The sequence below is a fragment of the Calypte anna genome, chromosome 2, assembly GCF_003957555.1.
Source record: "Calypte anna isolate BGI_N300 chromosome 2, bCalAnn1_v1.p, whole genome shotgun sequence".
In the NCBI taxonomy this organism is placed as follows: Eukaryota; Metazoa; Chordata; class Aves; order Apodiformes; family Trochilidae; genus Calypte; species Calypte anna.
This window is the reverse complement of record NC_044245.1, coordinates 60261766-60285216: the sequence shown is the minus strand read 5'-3', so window position 1 is coordinate 60285216 and position 23451 is coordinate 60261766. Positions and strand designations below refer to the sequence as shown.

Here is a 23451-nt window from a genome sequence, read left to right as displayed (position 1 = left end):
TAAACAGGAAAACTCTTTTTTCCTCTCTAAAAACAGAGACTCCCAGCAAAAAACCCATTCATACCACTCCAGAATTTACCAACTTTTTTGCATTGGAATTCTCTTTTTTTTATTTTATTTGTAATTTCTGTAAATAAAAATGAGTGGGAATCACTGTGCAGAATTTCAGCCTGTGAAGAGACCATTTGAGAACCCTAACCCACCATTTTTCTGCAAGAGGCAATAGGAACCATGAACAGCACGTGTGAGTTTCACTCCATTTGTAACCTAGTTTTTAAGGTACAGGCAATTTCTTTTTTATATGTCTCTCCTACTTAATGCAGCCACAAAGACCTTGTGAGATAAGATGTCTACCTCTGGACAGGTCAAAAATGACCTTTAAATTTAGCACAGATGCTACTTGACACATTAATGAGAGGGTTTCATTATCAGTGATACTCATACACTCATGTTGTTAGCATTCATATACCCATGAAGCTTGTAGTTTCTGCAAAGTTAACACACTCCTCAGAAAGCTGCAAAAAGGTATCTCAGGGAAATTGGACATGTTTCTTAAATAGACTGGAAGTGCTTTCTGCACCAAATTCCAAGCAGATGTTGGAGGGCAGAGGGAAGAAGTTGAGTGGATTTACTGCGATACAGCTTAAAGCAAATGACATGAATCTAACAGATGAAAATCAAGTGAAGAAGCCGGCAAAAAATTACTTTTACTTAGTTGTTTATTAGCTTCACAAATGTACTTCAGAGCTCCTCACTTAATGTAACAGATGTTTAGAGTTATTAATTTAAATGGCATCTTTTACAGTGTCAAGTGTCAGGAGCCAAAACTTCCTAGAAGTCACATCATTCATTTTCTGTTCTTGCAGGTTTACTTAAGATTTTGCAGCTTCATAAATATCCCAGAAGCATATATTTATTTCTTTGAAAGCATTTTTGTATACTCTCATTTATCTCTTCTTTGTGAACTACACAAATATTTTTGTTTTCCCTGAATAATAATATTCCAATGGATTTGCAACCTTTTGCTGCAAATAACACCAGCATCAGGCATCTTGTGAGATGGTTATCACCATGCCAATGCTACAGCTAACAGAATCATAGCCAGTGGATAATCTTTGGTTGGTTGCTTTAGAAAAAAGGTATTTAGAGCTATTAGAAAAAGAACAACAGGATACTAAAAATCTCACCTGCAGCAGCATATCAACAACGGTGCTTTACCTTGTATATTAGCAGTTGTCTCAGATAAACTTCAAAAACTATTATGTTAATAATAGCCCCTCTATAAGGGGCTCTAAATCAAGTCTCCTTGTATGAAGAAGTGCAGTCACCCTTAAAGATTTTAATATTAACTTCAGGCCACTCAACTGCCCTTCTGTTCTTCTGCATTGTTCTTTTTGGTACTTCTTTCTTCTTGTTGTTTTTTTTCTTTTTTAAACAAAGGCAAGGTACTATAGAAAATATTTACATGAACCCTATAAATAAATTATTCAAATTGGTCTGAAGAGTGAGAAGATTATTATGATACACTGACCACCACAAATAAATAAAAATCATATTTAGTAATTCTTTATCTCAAACTATCAAAATAATTGCATTTCATTTAGTAATAAGGATGTAGAATTGAGCCCTTATGCATGGCTGCTCTCCAGCCATTCCTCTCCCAGTTTAGACCTATGCCTGGTGCTACTCCATCCCAGGTGCAGAATTCAGCTTTTGGACTTGTTAAAATTCATCCCTTTAATGACTGTCCAATGCTCTAGTCTAAACAGACTTTTCCCCCAGGAGAGTTAACATCACCTCTGAGTTTGGCATCATCAGCAAACTTGCTAAGGGTGCATTCAACTCCTGCATCAAGATTATTGGTAAGTATATTCAACAGAAGTGGCCTGAGAGTTGAACCCTGAAAAACACATCTGGTGACCAGTCACCAGCCAGATGTAGCCCCATTCACTACCACCCTTTGAGTTCTGCCCTTCAGCCACATCTTCACACAGCACACCACTAACTCACTCATCCCACAACTGGGATGCATCCAACAGAAGGATGCTGGGAGGGACATTATCAAAAGCCTTACTAAAGTCAAGAATACTGAGTCCACTGCCTTCCTTCCATTGACCAGGCAGCTGACCTTATCACAGAAGGACAGCAATTACTTAGACAGGATTTTGCCTTTCTGAACCCATGCTGACTCTGCTTGATGATCACATTATTCTTTCAATGACTTTCAATAGTATCCACTATAATCCTCTCCATATTTCTTCCAGGACTTGAGGTTAGGCTAACAGGTCTGTAGCTCCCTTGGTCTTCCCTCACACCCTTCTTGTGAACCAGAATAAAGCTGAATTGCTTCCAGTCAGCAGGGACCTGTCCAGACTCCCAAGACCTTTGGTAGATGATCGAGAGGGGTCTTGCCATAACATCCTTCAGTGCTCTGGGATTAATCCCATCAGTTCCCATGGACTTGTGAACATTCAGCTGATTGTCACTGCCTTAGGCAGAACCGGGGCCAACACTGGAACCAGGGGAGCTTCCACAGGAGCATCTCACAGGAGCCACCCTTGTGGCTCCTCCACTTCCAAAGCACTAACCCAAGTGGCAGAAGTCCAACAGAACTGTAATAGCAAGACAGAAGCCACCAGGTCAAGGAAAGTGATTGCTTCCCTCTGGTCAGTATTTGTTAGGCCACACCTGGAGCCCTGTGCCCAGTTTTGAGTCCTAAGATACAGTAAATTGGACTGAATCCAACAGTGTTAACGAAACAGTTAGGGACTGGAGTACACCACGTAAGAAAAAGCTGGAGAAATTGGTTTGCTCACTCTCAATAACAGAAGGTAAAACGGGCTCTCACTGCTCTCTTCAAATGCATACAGGAGGAATTACAGACATGCAGAAACACACTCTTCTCAAAGATTAAAAGTGGCAGGAAAAGAGGCAACAGACAAGTCGCAGCAAGGGAAATTCTGACCAGATACAAGGAAAAAGAGTTGCACACGGAGAGGGGTCAATGTCTGGATCAGACATGTGAAAATGCTGTGAAATCAGCAACCTTGGAGGTTTCAAAAACTTGACTGAACGTGACCATGGGCAGCTTGATCTAACTGAATCTGCTCTGAGCAGGAGATGGAATACAATGACCTCCTGAGGTTCCTTTCAACCTGAATCACATTTTGATTCTTTAACGAGCAAATTAGAGCAGAGTATTTCAGCTGGAGGGAACAAACAACAATCATTGAGTCCAACTGTTTGACCATATCAGGGCTGACCAAAAGTTAAAGCATGACATTAAGGGCATTGTCTAAATGCTTCTTAAACACTGATAGGCATGGGGAACTGATCACCTGGAAGCATGTTCCAGGGTTTTACCACCTCCTGAGTAATGAAATCCTTCCTCATGTCAAGTCCAAACCTCCCCTGAGAGATGCAGGTTTGAGCCATTCAAATGCATCCTGGCTCTGGGTTCCTGGGAGAAGAGATCTGCTACTTCTTCGCCTCAGGAAGCTGTACAGAGCCATGAGGTTGCCTCTCAGTGTCCTTCTCTCTACATTAGACAAACCCAGAGTCCTCAGCCACTATTCAGAGGATACACCTTCCAGATCTTTCCACTGCTTTGTTGCCCTCCTCTGGACATACTGAAATACCTTTAAATTTTTTTTTTTAATGGTGGGATCCAGAACCAGCCACAATACTCAAGGTAAGGCTGCAGCAGTTTTATTTGACAATACTGCCTTCTACCAACTGCAGAGCAGCTTAGACAATGACAGATGGCATCAGACCACCAAGAATTAACTTGAAATCTGAGCCATTAAGTGTAATTTTCTCTCATTCAATGTAAGACCAAACAAGTTTTCATTTAGAGTATTTTTTGGAAATTAGCAAACATGTACATGTTTCAATGCTTAATGTCAATGTGTTGTTTGTAATTATGTAAATAAATGAGTGATCAAACCTTTGTATAGAGGACATATAGTTTTTCTAAATCAAAAGGTGCCATCAAGCTTTGAATCTAGTACCTAAATTTTAACTTACATTTCATGTTGGCCTTTACAAGGTTGAAAAATTCTATTATACTGAAAATCTGGAAAGCAAGAATTGCTGCCGTTCAGTCAATTCAGTCAAAAAGGGAAACACTGATTAGTCAGTGTTTACAAGACATTAACCTTAAAAGTTCCATGCTGAAATTATCTAGCAGGTTGCAAGCATGGTGAGTTGTTATGTCATTGAAATGCAAATGTCAGAACTTGTAAGATTAATTTTAACCACTTCAATCATCGACACTCAAGAGTTAACGATCTATCTCTGGTTAGAGCTTAAGCAATGTTACCTAGTGTATCACAGATAGCTTCTCTCTTATTTAATGAAGTTATTCCTCCTCAGCAAGATTTTTTGAATTCTAAATTAATTTCAACACTATCCCTTTCACAGGAGACAAAATGTTAAACCTGTACATTTAAGAAAATACGACAAGCCACATGTACATGGTTTATGAAAAATAAGTGGTCTGAAGAAACAAAAGGAAAACTTATTAGATGTATGTTTAATCAATAGAACAACCAATACAGCTTAACAGATACTGTAATTAAAAAAAACCAAACAACAACAAACAAAAGCATAATAATAGATTCTGCAGACAGACAACTTGGAAATGATTGCCACTACATAAAAAAGACACCACCAGTTCAACTCAGAGTGATAAAACTCAATTATTCTCTTGAGAAAAGGACAGTGAAAACTCCCACAAGGCTGCTTTTCCAGTACCCCTTTCAAAGACTCCAGCATAATCATGAAGGCTTAAATAAGACTCTGGGGAGAATAATTGTTAGCGTGGCAGAAATTCCAGATGTCACTGACTATACAGCACTTTAAAAGACCTCCATAACTCTGACTACACATTGCTGTGAATCATGGGGATTCAGTCCAACAACAGGAAGTTTAACAATTCACCAAGGAACAATTTAACTTCTAACACAGGAGCCTTCAGGGACTGCCCCACGTACTAAAAAATGTTACCACACCACCACCCAAATCAGAAGTTATTTTATTCTCTGCCACTATTCTGTTGTCTACAAAGTTTAAGATTTTTGCAGAAGGCACTTAATGATCAAGCTTTCAAGGAATCTGTATGCTTAACCCAACGAAAAAATGTGAGGATTTAAAATCAAGTTTTACAGTCACTGTTACAAATTAACAGGAGCATAGTTACAAAGGGATTAATCAGAGCAAAAGCCAACTGAGTTGTGTGTCAGTGCCTTAATCTTTATAAAATGTAGTAGGAAGTGCAGGGGCAGACAGAAGAATCTCTTTGTTCTTGAAAAGATACCACATGTTTAGCAATGATTCACAAGCAAACTGTCTTTTTTTCCCCCATCTAGAACCAGGAGTAGACTGAGAGTCCAAACTCCTTATAACCCATTAGTCTTAACAAGCAAATGAAAAGGTCTAAACTTAACCCCAAATCCAAGTAGGCCACTAAACATGTTGAAAACCAGCACCTTAACAGGCGTGGCCAATTTAGCCCTTTTTACCATACCAGTCATGGGCAGCAAGCCTGCTGCAAAATCTAAACTGCTATCTCCAAACTCATACAGAGATGTCATACTGGCACTCAAACACATAGCCGACAAGTTTCAAGATTGGTATTTGTAGAATAAGAGCATGACATAAACTACAAAATTTACTGTGTTGCTGAATGTAAGTAAACTTCTGGTTTTAACTTTAGCTTAAAAATTAAATGTAGTTTAGTGTAAAAAATTAATTTAATTAGAATTCCATTTTTTTTTAACTTTAGCCTAGCTAAAAATTCCATTAAATATTTACTGTAAACCAAAGTCAGGTGGTTAACTCCAAGTTAACTCCAAGTCAGGTATCAAACTTTTCCTGTGGAATGGAAACTGCAAGTTTTGTAGTGTATTGTTAGTACATGCAAGTAAAGCACATGAGAATTTGGACAAGCTTTGTTCTCTTGTCACTTCAGAACTTATTTCAGATGGACTGGGTTTGCTCTCCCACAGAATAACACAGAGTGCCTGGGAACATCTGGAATAGTTCAATGCTTTTAAAAATTACTGTTTCATAAAGTATGCAAAAAGAATTTGTTCCTCTCTCCTTTGCAGACACACTGTAACATGATTTATGAAAACATTATTTGGCCCATTTTCAAAAATTCGTTTCTGATATATGAAAGGTCTCTGAAGGTGTTCCAGACACTTGCAGTAAGATATTTAGCCCCCTCATTTTTATTAATTTTGCATGTTGGGGTTATTTTGTGGGAGGGAAGATGTCTCAGTTCTTTAGTGAGCTGATAGGCTATATAAACTCCAAACAAACTGTAAAGCTGTGTGAATGCTATATCATCACATTAGGTAACTTAAGACTGTTTAAGATGGTATTTTCAAACGCTTAATGCATGAAAAATTAAAATCAGCTGAGATCAACAGTATAATTCAACTTTATGGAAAACATGGTCTCTGTTCCTCATATTGGCCAATTTAGAAAGACATGGCTCTAAATCATGCAATGGGAACAGGCTGCCTTCAAATGCTGAATGCATGTGTTCATGTGCTTAGCTTTCCTGTCATGTAATTCTTCAACTGCTTCCAACATTTTCTGAAGTTGCAAGTGGTAACATTTTAAGAGTGAAAAGGTGGGGGGCAAGGATGAAACATGGGTAATAATAATGTCAGTTTTTTCCAAAAACTGGTAAAAAACCTTTCTATTCTCTACATTTAATAATGGATTCTTGCTTCTACAGTTTTCTAGGTAGAAGCAAAACTTTATTTTAGCTTCTTTCTCCACCCAGTGAGCATAAGCTTTGTGATAAAAGATGGCTGGCTTGAAGAAGTAAGTCTTAGAAATGAATTCTGTGTTATTAGGCATGAAAGAGTATACAAAGTGAAGGGGGAATATAAGGCTGCAGAGAAAAACTTACACACTAAAATTTGCTTAGGCTACAAGTTTTCCTGTTTAAAATTAGGAACTACTGCAGCACTATGAAACTAGTGAACAGCAGCTTCCTTTACTATCAGAAACTCTTCCCCATGGAATGTAGCTCATGTAAAAACAAAGCACTGGAAAAAATAAACAGTGCAGTGATTCACCTCTGATAAGCAATGCATTTAGCACTGAAGGGGAAAAGAGGTCATCAGCCACTGTTCTATATAGTTCATAAAGACCTATCCAAGCAAAAAAAAAGTAAATAAAAAAAATAAATAAATAAAAATTTCAAGGATCACTCTCTTCTTTTTCCTGTTCTCAAAAATACTGAGCACTTAAGCCAACACATAATTTTGGACATAAGCCAGATGTTTTCTACATGGACAGTCACTAGTTTGTGCCATGGTAACCTCTGTTAAGGTATATGTGTATAAAAATTAGAAAGAAGCATTGAAAAGTGGGATGGTTAACAATCTGATTATCAGTGTAGAAACATACAAGGCAAGTTAGATAAGAATGGACCATAACGTGCATCCCAGCTGGCACACAGTTTTATTCTTTCAGTTTTGCAGGGCACTGGAAACCTGTACATGCCTTCTTAAGGCACATGTTTTCTGCCTCCACCATTCTCTTGTAATTCAACCTTCAAGTTATAGAATCAATGAATGGCTAGGGTTGGAAGAGACCTTAATGATCATCTGGTTCCAACCCCCCTGCATAAGCAGGGACACCTTCCACTAGATCAGGTTGCTCCATCCAGCCTGGCCTTGAACAGGGATGAGGCAGCCAGAACTTCCTCAGGCAACCTGTTCCAGCATCTCACCACCCTCAAAGGAAAGAATTTTTTCCTAATGTCCAGCCTAAATCTCCCCTCTTCAAATTTGAAACCATTTCTGTTGGGGAAACAGTTCAGAAATACACAGATTGTGAGCAATTCTGACTTACTTCAGCTTAGGCTACAGTGGGTTAATGGCTATTGAGGCCTAGTTACAGGTTTCTAAAAATGAGCTAATGGGAAAGAGATAACTAATTGGCAGCAGAAGAGAAAAACAATTATGTGAGAAGAGTGGTTCTGTGAGAATGGAATGTGTAATTGGAATACAAAGCCACCTGCATGATATGATGGTGTAAACAAGGCTTCTCTATATAAGTGAGTGCAAATTATCAATAAACGATTTCATACGATCATATTGATGTGTACATGGAATCCTTAAGCCTCCACAGACTTTTTTCCCACACATTTCCCCTTGTCCTCTTGTTATACACCTATGTAAAAAGCTTTCTACCTACCCCAGCTTTCTACTTACCCCAGCTTTCTTGTAGGCATGTAAGTTATGAAACCATCATGTCAAGCCCATGCATCTCCAGCACTTTTTGCTTTTACTGACTCCAAATACCCCATCTGTCCATTCAACTTTACTCAGAGGTTCTCGGTCCTTATCTGCCAACTCCCTCCAACACTGACCAATTCCTTCAGTTGATATACTAGTTTTAAGGCCAAGGACTGCCACTGGGCATAGAGCTCCCTCTAAAACCTGACTGTATAAGACCAACCATTACTCATAAGCGAACAATTGCTGGTTTTTGGTTATCCTTTATTTGTGGCGATTTCCTCTTTGATGTGGCTGTCAGCATTTCCTTGTGCTATCAATTACACCTCCTATGCTGCAGTAGTTTCAGCAGCTTATGAATTACTTTGGAGAATCTCCTGCTTATCCTAATTCTGTAAGTCTACTCCAAGGTAAGGTAAATCACATCCAGCAGGCCCGCGCTCTGTTACTACAAATTGGCAACGAACAACGATGCATTATTGTTATTTTAAGGGATTATTTCGCTTATAAGATTTTCTTTTTGTTCCAGTATAGGACATGTTTACAGGTTTTCATTGCAATGTGTGCAGATACAGGCTAATAGAGTCAAATTAAACTGATGCTTCAGCTGTGCACTGTGGAGGGAAAGCGATGTTAAAGTCTGAAGAGGGGATTTCCATTTAGTTTGCTGCCACAAATGTAGGAATACACTTTTGACTTTAACCAAGAGTTACATTTCTATCTATTTTTTTTTAACTGTTTAACACTTGCCAGTTACCTATCCTAGTGAGTACAGAGGGTATTTCTATTATTGATTACTCCTTGTACTGTTTCTTGGGAGGAGTATGGAGACAACAGACTTTTTAAGTGCTTGTGTCTGTACAGTGAAAGGGTAGAGCCTTTGACAGACCTGCATAGCCTAAGGCCATTTTCTCTACCTCTCCTCACACAGATCCTGCATACCTCTAGCCGTCAAAGACAAGTGAAAAGTCAAGTATGTTTGAGAAAGGAAGGAAGCTAATAAAGAGTATTTCATTGCTTCACCAACTGTAGGTTTGCTTTTCCTTTTCTCACCCCCAGTAAAACTGCATTAATTTTGCTCTTTTGATTTATCTACATATTTTCTTATACAGGTGAGGCTTCTGCAAAACATAGGTTACTTTTCCAGTATTCACTTATCTGCCTAGCAGAATACTGAAACGATTGGACTACATTTCTGGATTTATGCCTGTGCAGTGCTATGCAAAATTTGAAAGAATTTATCAGAACATCTGTGTTTTATGCTCAGAACTATGATCATCTTCTGACATCTCCACCTTAGTCTTGATGCTAATGGCTTAAAACACTGAATTTACCCTTGTCGTAGCTCTGTCCCAGTATTCATCATAATTTCCTAATGGTATTTGATAATACACTAGAAAAACTCTGTTCCTCCCAGTGAAGTTCCTACAGATCGGGTCCTATTACAAAGCTATCAGTACCAGTCTTCAGGATAAATGTTCTATCTGGTTTAAAGGCTGCTAGAATGGCCATTCTGCTTGTCCCCCCTCTCCAGCCATGTGCCCCCAACACTCGTTTTGCACATATGACTCCCTGTCCATATAGCAAGTTTAACTTTTTGATCTGACAGAGAACTAACCTGTAAGAAAGCCTCCAGGCCATTAAATTAAAAAGCTAATCCAACAAACCTCACCATCACAAATACCAGATGTGATGCAGAGATGAACAGGGTAATGTCTCACCAAGGATCATGGAGGCAGGATAAGGCCACTTCTCTTGGGAACAGTCTGAAGCATTTCAATTGCATTAGACACAACATAAAATGACACTGTTAATCACAATGAATATACTCAAAGGGTTCAAATGGCAGGCAAGGGACTCAACACACATCTAAAACAACATCTTATCACTCAAGAGCAAGGCACAAGAGAATATCCTCGAGACACTACCTACTACATTAAGCACAAGCAGAGGTCTTTAAACTTCAGAACATTCAAAGGAATTCAGCTATCTAAAGGCCCTGACTAAATTAAAGTATCTAAATCCTTACTATTCCTACTCTCTACCTCTTCTGCCAGAAAATGCCATCCTCCGAAGTAACATTAGTTGATAATGATGGTGCTTTAGCTTACACCCCTAGAAATGAAAACTAATAATGCCTCCCCACCGAATTATGAGTAGGAGGAAAGGAAAAACATCTATTCAATTTTGCTGCCTTTGATGAAATGGACTATAAAGTCTCAACAAGGACCACCACAAACAGATTTCAGCTGAGAATATGCTACAGCATTTTATATTATATTTATACCATAATTTATAGAGACTAATAAAGCTAGAAATCAATAACCAACATAAAAAACACAGGCAGCATAAGGCTCTGAAAAATAGCAGGTAAAAGAAAACACTTTAAGGGTTAAACTTCTAAAGGAAATTTCCTAAACATAAAGATCCTGAGTCACTAGGAATATGGTAAAATGAGGCCCATAAATCTAGGCAACGTAAGCCAAGACCAGATGTGAACAAGCATTACATCCTGGATTCCACACATTTAAGGATCTCTGCAGTGCTTAAACTCTCTATACAAGTCATTAATTTATTTTGGGCTCTAAAAATGCAGGGGAAACCCTTTACTTGCCACTTTCCTCTCTAATGTCAATGAGAGACTTAGTCAGAACTTCAACAAAACCTGACTTCAGCACAATAAAAGTATGAATGGAGAAAGTACTTCATCCAAGCAAAAATTTAAGAAAAGACTTAAAGACCCAAATACCAGTTGATCCATTCCCTGACTGCCCCTTAAGTAATGAGCCTTTTTGTCCAGCAAGGTATGCCTTTATTTCAGCCTTTATGCTGAAATAAAACATCATGCAGAAGCATTTGTGATTATTTAGAGTGCGTAACTGTCCATGAAATAGCGGGTGGCACTTCTGTAAATCCTTGATTAAATGAAAGTGTGTTGGGGATCTCAACAGTATTTTTAAATACCTGAAGGGAGACTGCAAAGAATGGGGGAGCCAGGCTCTCTTCCATAGTGCCCAGCGACAGGACTAGAGGCAATGGGCACAAACTGAAACACAGGAGGTTCCCTCTGAACATCAGGAAACAACTTTTCCTGTGAGGGTGACTGAGCACTGGCAAGTGCCGTCCCAGAGAGTTGGTTGGACATAGGAGACAAAAAAATCATCTAGGCCTCACTTTAGGTGGCCCTGCCTGAGCAGGAGACTGGACCAGATATCTCCAGAGGTCCTTCCTAATCTCAGTGACTGATTCTGTGATTTCAGTAGGAATGTGGGTATTGCTTTGGAGAAGAGATAGAGGGTACAGGGAAAAACATTCAATGCCAGAGTTGCTATGGAAAGCAATTAGCACTTACATACCACTTTCAGCACACAAATAGTGTTTGCTGCCTCTCTTCCCCATGTTCAAGTCCATCAAAGAGGTCTTCTATTGACCTGAATTGTAAGTCAATTAGGCATCAATATGCATAAGGTTATATCTGAAGCATAATATGATATAAACATCCTGTAAGGATGTTCTGGTACTTCTAAGAGACATTAATCCTAATTTTCCCTTGATCAAACTGATGAAGGAGAGAGAAATGCCTTGACAAAGGCAAGGGCATGACAAAAGGTGAAGGAGCTTCTTGACTCCTGAACTGTTTACTCATTCATACTTTGGCCTGTTGCCCCCTCCAAATTACCCAGGATTATAAATGCTCTCTGCATATTCATATGTGATTCCAAATTCATCACTATCTTTAAAACAAATTCTCTTCCAGAACATGCCCCAAGGACTCTTATTCTCATAAGTCTTTCTTATTAAGGCAGGAAGTTTACTTGGTTTACCTGACTTTACAAATGGAAGGGAACTGGCAGTGACTCCTACTTCCTTTGGTAGATAACCAGAACTTGTGAGAAAAAATTAAGTATCTCTTTTCAGATTCGTATCTTTAAACACAGAAGTGTAAAAGATGGCTTACTCTAAATAGCTCTTTTATATCCTTCACTAGCTTCACTGTACACCAAAGACAAGAGTTCTCTCCTGCTGGAAGAATTTCATTTTCATGTTGTTCATCAGCTAATAATTTGGAAAGACACAAGAGAAATACAAACTAATGAATTTAATCCTGCAAGACCCACAAGATTCATGCATTAAAACCAAACAGCTAAGCAGCTGTGATGTTGTGGAGATGGCAGTACACTGAAAATAAGAAACCTGTCTCTTGAAACGCCGGCACTGCTTTGCTCTGTTCATTGATGAGAAGAAATTTTTTACTACAAAAAAATAAGAGGAAAAAGGAGGAAATTCAGCAGGGAGCATAAGTGACAGGGATCAGCGAGAAGGAGCAGAGGACAGCAGCGACAAGCATCAGCAGTACCACCATCATTCCATACAGAGACACACACACACAGAGCACAGTTCCCATCCCCCTACCGTCCCCGAAGGCAGTGATTTCTCTGGAGGGTGAGAAGCAGGATCATCTCTTCCTTTCTTCTCCTTTTCTTTTCTTAAAAAGCTAAAAAGCTTTCACCCTGGGTGATTAATTTGTTTAAAAACATGATTTCTTGCTTTTTCTCCCACTATTAACCCCTTCCCATGACCCCTCACCAGTGTGGTGTCCTTTTTACCTTTAATACTTAAACAATAAAATTGTTTACTTTTGCAATTTGTTCAGTGAATATGTGCAAGTAGCTAATATTTCCTCAGAAACAATATATAAAACAATAATAGTTACAAAACATGAATCCAATATTCCTGGATTTCTGGAGCTCTTTAGTCCCCAGTTACCCTCCTAAACACAAAATTGTGATTTCACCATTCTTGATCATATAGCCCTGGCTCATATAGCCAATTGGGCTCCAGCTGAACCAGCTCATTTGTGTCCAGTGAGGCCACAAACATGTATTCTGGTATTTTAGCTGATACTGAATTAAATCCTGGAGCCACAAGCACACTTTCACTGCACCAAGACTGGAAGTAGGAAGAGCGAGAAGAGGAAGAGAGAAGGGACGAAAGGAAGGGGATATATTCTGCCAGAGGAATTAGACCACATAGAATTTTCAAACACTATCAGTTTGGGTGCTAATTTTAGCTACAGCATTACTGAAAGGTTTCCCTGGAGTTCTGATCTATTGCAGGTAAGAATTCCCTGACCAATAAAAACAAGTATCTACAAAGCTCTATTATCTTACAACAGTTTGATTCCATATTTTTTCTGATGATTATGTAAAGAGCCTGTAAGAAATAATCCCTGAAAGTTCTAAGTCATAACCTGAGTACAGCCATGCTGTATCATACCAAGAAGACACAAGAGCTAGGAAAAGCATTATATTCAGAAAGTATTACAACAGCTTACCATGCCAGGACACATTCCTGTTCGTGACCTCTAATTTTTCATGGAAGCTAGGACTCCTGCTAAGCTGTTTCACATCTACATTAAGGCTGGTGAAGGTATTCACTTGGTTTCTGTCCCTGATGACAGTGTTAATGCAGGTCGGGATAGGCTCATATGTAGGATCTAACTCCAAGATAAGCCTGTTCAGTTGTTCAATGGACTGATCAATATCCAAAGTTGGAGAAGCTGGCAAATCTGCTGTGTTCCCTCCTAGATCAAGGCCATTTGTGTCCCTCTGAGGTACTGGTCTCGACTTAAAACTCTTGGCAGTGGGATGTTCTGCATCTTCAGCAGCATCTGCGACACTTTCTAGCTCTCTCTGCACAGCATTTCTGTTGCTGGAGCCACATGTTGAGGTGTTTGGGACTTGGTGCTGGCTCTGGACACTGCCCAAATTCTCCACTGTGTTATGAATGCCAACTCTCATTTCATTCTCTGGGGCAAAACCATACTGGTGAGCAGTGACCATCTGCTGCTGGCGTACCCAGGTCTGAGTAGAGTAGTTACTTGGGCCATAAGCTTGGGGCTGGGGTGGGACAGAAGAATTCTGTTGCAATTGCTGAGTTGACTTTGGCTCAGCGCTTCCAAATGACCTTTCATAGAGGGAATCCACACCAATACCCAGGTCTGGGGCAAAAGCATTTTGATTATCTTCCCCAGTGTTGCTTCCAAAGCCATCTGAAAGAAGTGAGTTCTGACTGCTTTTGTGGCAACTAAAGTTTCCTAGGTGGGTGGAGTGCTGCCCTTCTGAGGAAGACAATGTCCCAATGCTGTCCACACTGTGAAGGTCATGATTAGGCATTTCATCATCTAGAATATCAGTCTCTCTGTCCTTCAGCTTAGTGTCTCCATTCACATGAACCTGAGCCGGCACTATGTGGCGAGTGCCCCTGTACTTGCATCGAGCCTCAGTCAAATCCTTGGTGACACTGACAGAATCCTTCAGACCAAAGCCACTAAGAAGCTGGTCCAGTTCTGCTTTCTCTTCTGGGCTCGGACCCCGTTTGACTCCTGGCACAAGGCGCTCCTCAGTCTTGTCTGTCCTGATGGAAGCTGTTGAGTGTCCTGAGTCACTGCTGACAGATAGGGTGTGATCACTGTGATCAGGACTGCCAGTCACAGGAACACCCTGAGCAACAACAGGGATGCTGCTGTCTGAAGAACTCTTCTTTCTCACTTTTGCATACAGGCTGCCATCAATGGGACCTTGAGTATGTAGCACTGTGGAGAGAGAAGTAACAAGGAAGAGGAGAAAATTTCAATGCATTATGTACGGGTTTTTACTGCTGGTGCACCACATGACAGATGTACTGCTAATACCAACAGTACTGTTTCTGCAGAACTGATTTGGCTTTACAATGCATTATCAATCAACAGCACTACCTTCTTTCATTTTACATTTCAATTAATAACCATTTTCTTGATGGAAATAGAACATGCCATTCATAGCTCCAAGATCAAACACAGTTCTCTTTTTTATATTGTTTTGAATGTATGTTTAGGGCTCCACTAATTCCTAGTAAAACCTTGAAGAATTACACCGTTAAAGTGAGAGGCAGGTACTATGCATTCCATGCAAAGCAAGAATGGTAGGAATCTGCTACCAATACCTGCCTTGAATATATATAATACAACTGCCAGTTCATCCATTTCTACTTGGTGGCCTAAGTGCATTATAAAGAATCATTTTTTCATTTTCTTGGTGGTGCACAGAAAAAACAGGCTTTCAATCAGAGCTGCCAGTCTTGGAATGAATGTAAGACCCCTTCACAAAGGCATGCGTGAGGAAATGTTAGGCTATGAGATTCCTACATGTGGATGAACTGGTATGCATTTCACATTCAATTTTCATAAGCAAGGACATAATACCTTAAAAATAAGAATATAACTTCTTCCTCACCAACGATGGGAATAACCTAACTTAACTTCTGATCTCTGAGGTACTTACTTCACTACAGGTAATGAATAAACCATTCATAATAAATATAGGCCAGAAATTTTCTTCTTGTTTAGAGCATCTTTTGAAAACACAATTTTGCAGGACAATGCATCTACTAAGTTTACTAAGTCCGGGTCCTGAGAACAACAAATTCCTGCTTCCAGTTGAATGAGCACAACTTAGCATACTTCAATGACATCAGATATGCACAGAAGAACTGGTTGAGATGAATTTTACCTTCTTTCTGGGTTAATGAACTCAAGTGGAAGGGCTCACTAAAGTAACCATACTGTTTTTGATCCCAAAACTGGTACTGACATCCCTGAACCCCGCTGCTCCTTGCTGTCTTGAAACACACAGCCTGTATTTTGTAATGGTCACCTGCCCATCATACTTACTTCTTTTCAACAACAACAACAACAACAACAACAACAACAACAACAACAACAATAATAATAATAATAATAATAATAATAATAATAATTTAAAACATCCAGCAGAAAATAAAGCCAGGGCAGGCCCATTCTTATGATTTTTTTATTGAACTTGTTTGTCCACCTCCCACACACATTACATAGGTTAGACCAACCTGAGGTAGAGTATAGATACTGGACTCTTACTCAGTGCTGAAAATGAACACTATTAATTTTGTTTCTTATGAAAAGCTTTGGAAGTAAATATTTCCACTGCCAAACAAAGAAAGTAAACAGAACAGTTCTACTTTCAAAGAGTTTAATGCTCATTTACCAAAACATTTTTATTAAGCAGAAGCTTCTGAATAACTTTTCTTACCCATAGCTTGAGAATTGTTTGAAAACAAGAAAATTAGACTATTACAATTTAGACTATTACAGGTAGATTTTTGTCAAAGGTAACCAATAGCTTAGCCTACAAATGTGGTTGTTCCAGAATCAATAGAGCCATGGAGAGCCCAATGTATTTCAACATCAACTCTGCCACACACTTTCAAAATATACTTCCAATGGCACTGTCATCAAAAAACTTCCAAACTCAGAACCTTTTTTAAGCAACACCATTTTATGAAAAAACATCGTTCAGAAATTGCACCCGTGATGTCAATGAATTCATCAGCATACAATGGCAAGAAAAGTGGTGTGGCTGGAAAAGGCCAATTTGGTTAAAATACTTGGTTAAAAGGCCATTTGGTTAAAATACTTAAAAGCTGGAGGTTATATGACAGGTTTAATAGATTTTAGCTAATAACTAAAGGACAACTTTCTACTTTTTAAGATCTAAGACCTATTAGTTGTCTAATGTCCATTTTAAAAACAGCACATGCAAAAGATCAAAATACTTCTTTTCAGAACAAATTACCAGTCTAGGGGAAAAAAAGAAAGCCACTCCCCTTGCCACAGAACTTTTCCATGTGGAAATTGTTAGAAGTTTGCTGAAGTTAATGATGTGTAAATCCCACGGTAAAAAGAGCTGCTATGCATGAGGTTGGATGTGTGCTACATTTGAAAATTTAAAAATTCTGTGTCTAAGGAAAATACAGCCAATTGACAGTTTCTCAACATCTTCCATGCTGTTAGGTTTTCTAGAAAGGTTTTCTAATGTCTGTACAGGTTGTGAAATACGCAAAAAAAATATTCCTTAATGTATTTTTGATGGTGTTAAGAATTTGGACCACTGGATATAAATATGACAACAACTTCCTGCAGAGGATGGGATTTTGGTTGCTTATGATCCTTCGTTGTTATTTACTTACCAAGTATGCAAATTAGAGCACTCAGGTGCTTCTTTCCATCAGACTTTGGATTGGATATAACAATTTTCCATATTCTGGATTTTGTTGGGTATTTGTTTTATTTTTTCAAATAGTGAACAATTCACAATTCTTTTGTGTTCCTTTTCAATACTGCATTTATATGTCAGTATAAAGCTTCAACTTAGATTCAATTTCAGATCCTGAGATATCTTTTGAGTAAATTTAAAAGCATCTTTTTAGATAAATGTAGACGTTAAATGATTCTTTGAACCCTCAAATGATCCCATTGCTGGCTAACACATTCAATTCATTACTACTCAAATCAGAGCAATACTTTGTAGTGGACACTAAAAAGAGATTGTGAAGTTTTTTTTTCTGAATAGTTAGTGTTAACTGGTAAGTGTCAAGCAAGGGTGTAGGAATGTTTTATACAACTAAATCAGATGAAAGGTAAAAAAAATTACTAAAGGAATTTCTCCCTCCCCGTGCCTGTCACGTAGATGAGTAAAAATGTCTTTTTTTCAGAACTTTAAAAATATACTTAAAAGTATAGATCTCAGCTACACTGGAGAATGACATCTGTACTCATGGGAAGCCTGACTGATAGAGAGATACTACTGGGAATGACAAGAGTCTTTCTGTGACTTCTCAAAGAGTTTGGCTCTGGGTGGCCCAACACAAAATTTGGTTAGAACAGAGGCAGCAAACTTAAGAGAATGAAAGGTCTCTTATAGCCAAGAAAGAAAAGTAAATCTTACACTCCTATGTCTGTGTATGTCCATGAAATATGGAAACATCCAATGTTTATGGGGAAACTAAGTAAATCTGATCTGAAGCTTCAGCAGTAACCATTTTTTTTGCTATAGTATGATCCCTATTCAAAATAAAATCACTGAAATTCGAGATTCTGCTAAGATGATTAAAACCACTTCATATAAGCAAGCAATAAGTGCAAGCTGTCTGGGCTTCCCCATCACTACATGTGGCAATGGATCACACAGCACTGTCAGAACTGACCAACACAGCAGAAGGGATCATGTCAGCACACTTGCAGCTCTGTGATATGTTACAGCACCATAAAACTGGCAATTAGGTTTTGTGGCGTTCAGTGTCTTATCCTGTTACATCAAGACTGCCAGTATATGGAATGCCAGTGGATTAAAATGCCTGAACAGCCATGGACATGATTGATGAGAGACTCTTATAAATGAAAGTCTTAGCGAAAAGGCTATGTGTGCATTTTCAGTTCCATATCTACTTCACAAAAAGCAACTTCTATAAAAATTCAGAGTTGAAGTACAAACACAAACTAAATTCAGTGGCTTCCTTTCAAGCTTGTGTTTCCTGGCACTTACCTTCTTGAAATCCAAATACCCAAAGGAAGGCTTGTGAGTTAAAAAGATGTTTCAGACTTCCAGCTATTTGACTTGTCCCCACAGCTATCTCCCTGTTCCTTCACTTGTGAAAACACACACAAATGCAAGCCAGCTAGATAAACCCATTTACCACTAACTCAGAAAGAGCCATTCTGACCAAGGCCACTTGAACAAAAAGAAGGTTGCAAATATACAAGTCTTCATACACTGTACCTTTGCTCATATTGCAGTAAGAAACATTACAGGAGATCTGGCTTATTTTTTTTAAACACCATAAATAAATATTTCTACCTTCAGGCAAACCTGGACAAGTCCAGAGCTGCATTCCTTCAAAGTTAAATCTTTTTATGTGTGCTTGTATTTTTTTCTTCCACTCACAGGCCCTCATTCCATGCAAACTTTACCCATAAAATTCCTATAAAGTCCATACAGAAATATATGTGGTTTGTATATCCAGCTCCTGAACCACAGCAAAGCTTCTTACTTCTTTACTAGGCATGATCAGGAACTTTCTGCAGCAATCAAACCACTGGCTCATATAAATCAACTAATACTCTCTAAAAAAAAGTTTGCATAGAGGAAAGCCAGAGTTAAGGCAAACACCCCAGCTTAAAAAGGCAAGAAATGTTGCTACTCCTGCTGTTTGATCCACAGCTTCTGTTCCTGCTTCTGGAGCTAAATGGTCTTGCTATAGAAGCATGAGACTTGTATCAGCCAGAAAAAAAGCAAAAGAAAATATAAACATGAGGGAGGAGCCTGAAGGGACAATCAGGTTCAATTAAACCTGAACTGAAGCCAAGGAGGAGTGGAAATGTGCTGACAGAAAAGCTAATTCAAGTCTACAAGCTATTTCAATACAGTGGCTCTTTTCTCAGTCTGTTTCAACACCCAAATGAAGCTGAGTGAATGTCAACTCCCATATCACTTATCCAAACACTGGTGATTTCTTGATGTTGTTTTCTTATATCAAACAGCATTTCAAAAATGTATTCTTCCACACTGAACTATCAGGTCCGAGACTCTCATCCACATCTTCAAGAAATAGCGTGCTATTGGGAGTTCTCTGGCAAGAAAAGCTTCCCCAAAAAACCTGCAGTGGTAACACTTATTTTTATGTAGCAGCTGCTGCTCTCAAGCTCCCAAACCCCAGCAGGCATTGACTCCTTCTCCAGAGCAAGCCTGTTAGTTCCCCCTTTAGTAACAGATGTATCCCTCCACTCAGCATCCTGCAAACTTTTACTCAAGACATTATTACAAACGTATGCATTCATCAAATCAAGACAGCCATGCCCCTAGGCAACATTAATTTTCTACTTCAGGGACTGCTAAGACTTTAATGACGACTTAGCTGAACAAAGGATAAAAGTGGCTCTCACATCTGCTCACTGCTTATGAGTGAGTTGGAGCTTAAGTTCAAACCTAATTAAGAAAGTACACACTTTCCTGTTCAAGTGTTGGCTGGTCTTACAAATGGCTGCACATGAAACCAGTCAGGGCTCTGATAAAAGACACAAACCCCAGACTATGCTGGCAGTACTTTTCCAGAACTAGAGAATTGTCTCTCTTCTCTGGGAATATGCAGGATTGCTCATAAGCTGGAAAGCTTTGCTTGTAAGCTGGAAAACTTCAGCATCTGCCTCAAAGGTTTAAAAAGAAACAAGAAAGTACATTCAAACCTTTAAATGCCAACTGCTGTGTCTCCCTTTAATTTTGTGTGTCGCAATTTAATTTTGCTCCCACTGAATTTTGGTTCTCTGTGAGGAAAAAAAAACAACTGCATTCCTTGCTTCACTTACAGGCTGCTTCTGTTCCTCCATGAGCCTGCACTGCACAGGCATTCTGGTTATCTTGCACCATTTGCATCCAGCACTCCAGAATGGAGAGTAAGGCTCAACACTGATACCTCCACTAGCTATTACCAGAAGAAAACTGGACAGCTCTGCATAAATTAAACTTATCCTATGGATAGTTTACCTGCAACAGACAAATTCAGACAAATCAGCATGGTGCTGAAATTTTATTGTTTGAGATAGCCTTAACAGTGCTCCACACAATAACCATAACAATGCTTTGGGAACTCAAGCAAATGCTGTAAAAAAGCAGGTTAAACCTATACATGGATGCATTTAGAAAGATGTACTCAAACTGTATCACTCAACCAGATTTGCAGATGCTTCCTTTGTTAACAGTTCCAGGATTTCTGGGACAAAACTCCCCTTACAGTACTGAGTACTTGTGATTCTGTGCATGTTCCCACATCTGAGGACTATCAAATTGCTGGGTGTGCCAGTCTCTTCTCACTCAGGTATGGAACATTTAAATTCTGTAAACTCTTCAAAGCTTTGATGCTGACTGTTGCAAGGGCTGATGGTCTGACCCAGACAAGAAGAGAAATGCCATGCAAACAAACTCTTCACAATGAACCAATCAAGTTGTAGAAAAAAGATACAGACAAAATTGTGAATTTGTATAATTTAGACCTTTGCATTGCCCAACTGTGATGCTTTCTACAATCTGGAGACCTAGAACTGCGTTTAGTGCAACTCTCAAACTGTGATGTAAAAAGCAGGTTCCAGTTTGGTAAATCAGTACAAGGCTGCAAGATCAGTTCCTGATTCATAAACATTCACCTGGCAATTCTGTAATATATGTTTACAAAGTTTTTAGAGACTTATATTTTGAGGATAACAGAGTGGACTGGAAAGAAAGGGATAAGGTATGGAGTAATATTTTCCCTTTTTCGTTTCCCTGATTATCCAAGACATCCAGGTAAATGCTGATTTCATTATCCAGCATGCCAGCCTTTAAACAAAATGGACAGTTGCAGGATAATCCCAAGAGTAATGCATGCCAATTTGCTGAAAGAGTCCTTCTTCAAATACCTCAAATACCTTCCAATACCTCTTCTTCAACACTCATCATAGCACCAAGACTTCTTGATCAAAGCATCTCCATAACAAAACAAAACAAACAAAACAAAACAAAACATTCTGCAAAAGCTGTAAGCAGAAACTCATCAGGCTATTTGTTCTAATCAACATAAGATGCTTGCCGATGGGGAGTGAAGGGTGAATGCTGCACCATGATATTATTCATTATTCTTCTCATGAATGGAGTGGTGTAGTGGCTAGCTGAAACCCTGATGCAGGACCAGGAGGAGAAAGTCTTTGAAAAGGAGTATCAACAAAAAGGGTGAGGTGCTTGATGTTAAAAGACCAGGAAATGGGCAGTAATTCCAAATTCAGGAATAGTCACTCAGAAGAATGTGACTGCTTCAGGGATTTACCAGAAAAAGGACTGCTGTTGTTTCATGGGGGCCTAAAAAACCCAGCAAACTTGTTTCACAAGTCTTCCCAGAGGCTTACAATTTGGTATGAACCACATGTCCATTCCTGCACATGCATTCATTCAAAAAACAGCATGACCTCTTATGCTGTGTGCAAATGACGCCATGACTGATGATGCCCCCTGTAGAATCCAAAAAAAGAGTATTTGTCTCAAAACAGCCACCCTGACAAAATGGACATTGCACTCGGGTGGAGGCCTCATTCAAAAGCCACCTGGACTCTCTTCTCTCAAGGAGAGACCCTCGTTTGGGGAACCACCCTGATAAACAGGGCCCTGTTCTCACAAGAGCAGCCCCTCCTTTGGTGTCTATCCCGATCAGCTGAACACTGTCCTTGCAAGGGGAGCTCTGTTTGATGGGCACCCTGACAGGCAGGACACTGTCCTTATTCCATAAGGGACAGGGGCAGGCAAGCTGTGCCCTGCAGAGGCAGAGTGACATCTCGTGTGTGCCCCGGGTTAAACCATTGAAGAGGGTGCAAGCACAGAAATCAGGGTTATTGCTGTGTCATCCCATCTGGAGGGGCCGAAGTGAACACCTGGCTGTGCAAGATGTGCCACTAAAAAGATGGGGTCAGGTGGCATAGAAGAGGCACACTCCAAATGCTGGATGTGTGCCCACCATCCAAGGACCAGAACTTCCTACAAAGGTCATCACTGGATCCAAGGGTGGTGAGGTCTTTCCTTTGTGAAGTTTTACTACTGGTTGCTTTGTTAAGTTTTGTTACTTGTAACCTGTGGTTTTGACAACTTCCTTAAGTTTTGCTAAATTGTAATCCATTGCTTTGAAAGAAACATCATTACTAATTCTGCCAGTTGTAATCTATATGCTTTATGATCTTACTCACTTTATTAAGTAAAGCTGTGTTTTTATACAAACTTCCTGGGTAATAATCTTACCGCTAGAGTACCGCGCAGAGAATTCCCAAACTTAATCTCACCAAACAGGCTGTTAAGAGAGATGAATTAGAGGAGGAGGGGGATTGGGCCCAGCTGCACCTAGGCTCCTCTCTGGAGGAGTTTACAAAGCAAGAGGGTCCAGTCTGAATCTCTCTGAGTTGACCCCCACTCTGGGGAATTCTACCCGTGTCCACTCTGCGGGATGTAATGCCCTACCCACTCTGTGGGAGGTGAGTTTTGGTTTGGCCCCCACATCTGGGGAGCCCTGCTCACTTTGTGAGATGTGACAGTGCTGCACCCACCTTGTGGGGCGTGACACCCCCTATTCACATTTTCACTGGTTACTGAACTGAACACTCAGATGTTGCATGATAGATGAGGTAGTTCACTATATGCATGCTTGAGTGCAGGCAGAGAGGAGACAATTATGTCTCTTTCTGGTCTTAAGAAAGTGACACAATAAAGACCTTTTAAGCATCCTAGCTCAACCTCTGTCTCATTCATAAGAGGAGAGTTGTAAAAGCAAG

General features: G+C 39.5%; 1 protein-coding gene across 10 annotated transcripts in view; it reads right to left on the bottom strand.

Moving 5' to 3' along the window:
* The window catches only part of TNS3 (tensin 3), a 177400-nt gene that overhangs the window by 52009 nt on the left and 101940 nt on the right, over nucleotides 1-23451 (bottom strand). For all 10 annotated transcript variants that reach the window (XM_030445319.1, XM_030445318.1, XM_030445326.1 and 7 more), the window contains one exon: nucleotides 13597-14856. In XM_030445319.1, the coding sequence (XP_030301179.1) occupies nucleotides 13597-14856 (1260 nt within the window). The remainder of the gene's footprint in view (nucleotides 1-13596; nucleotides 14857-23451) is intronic.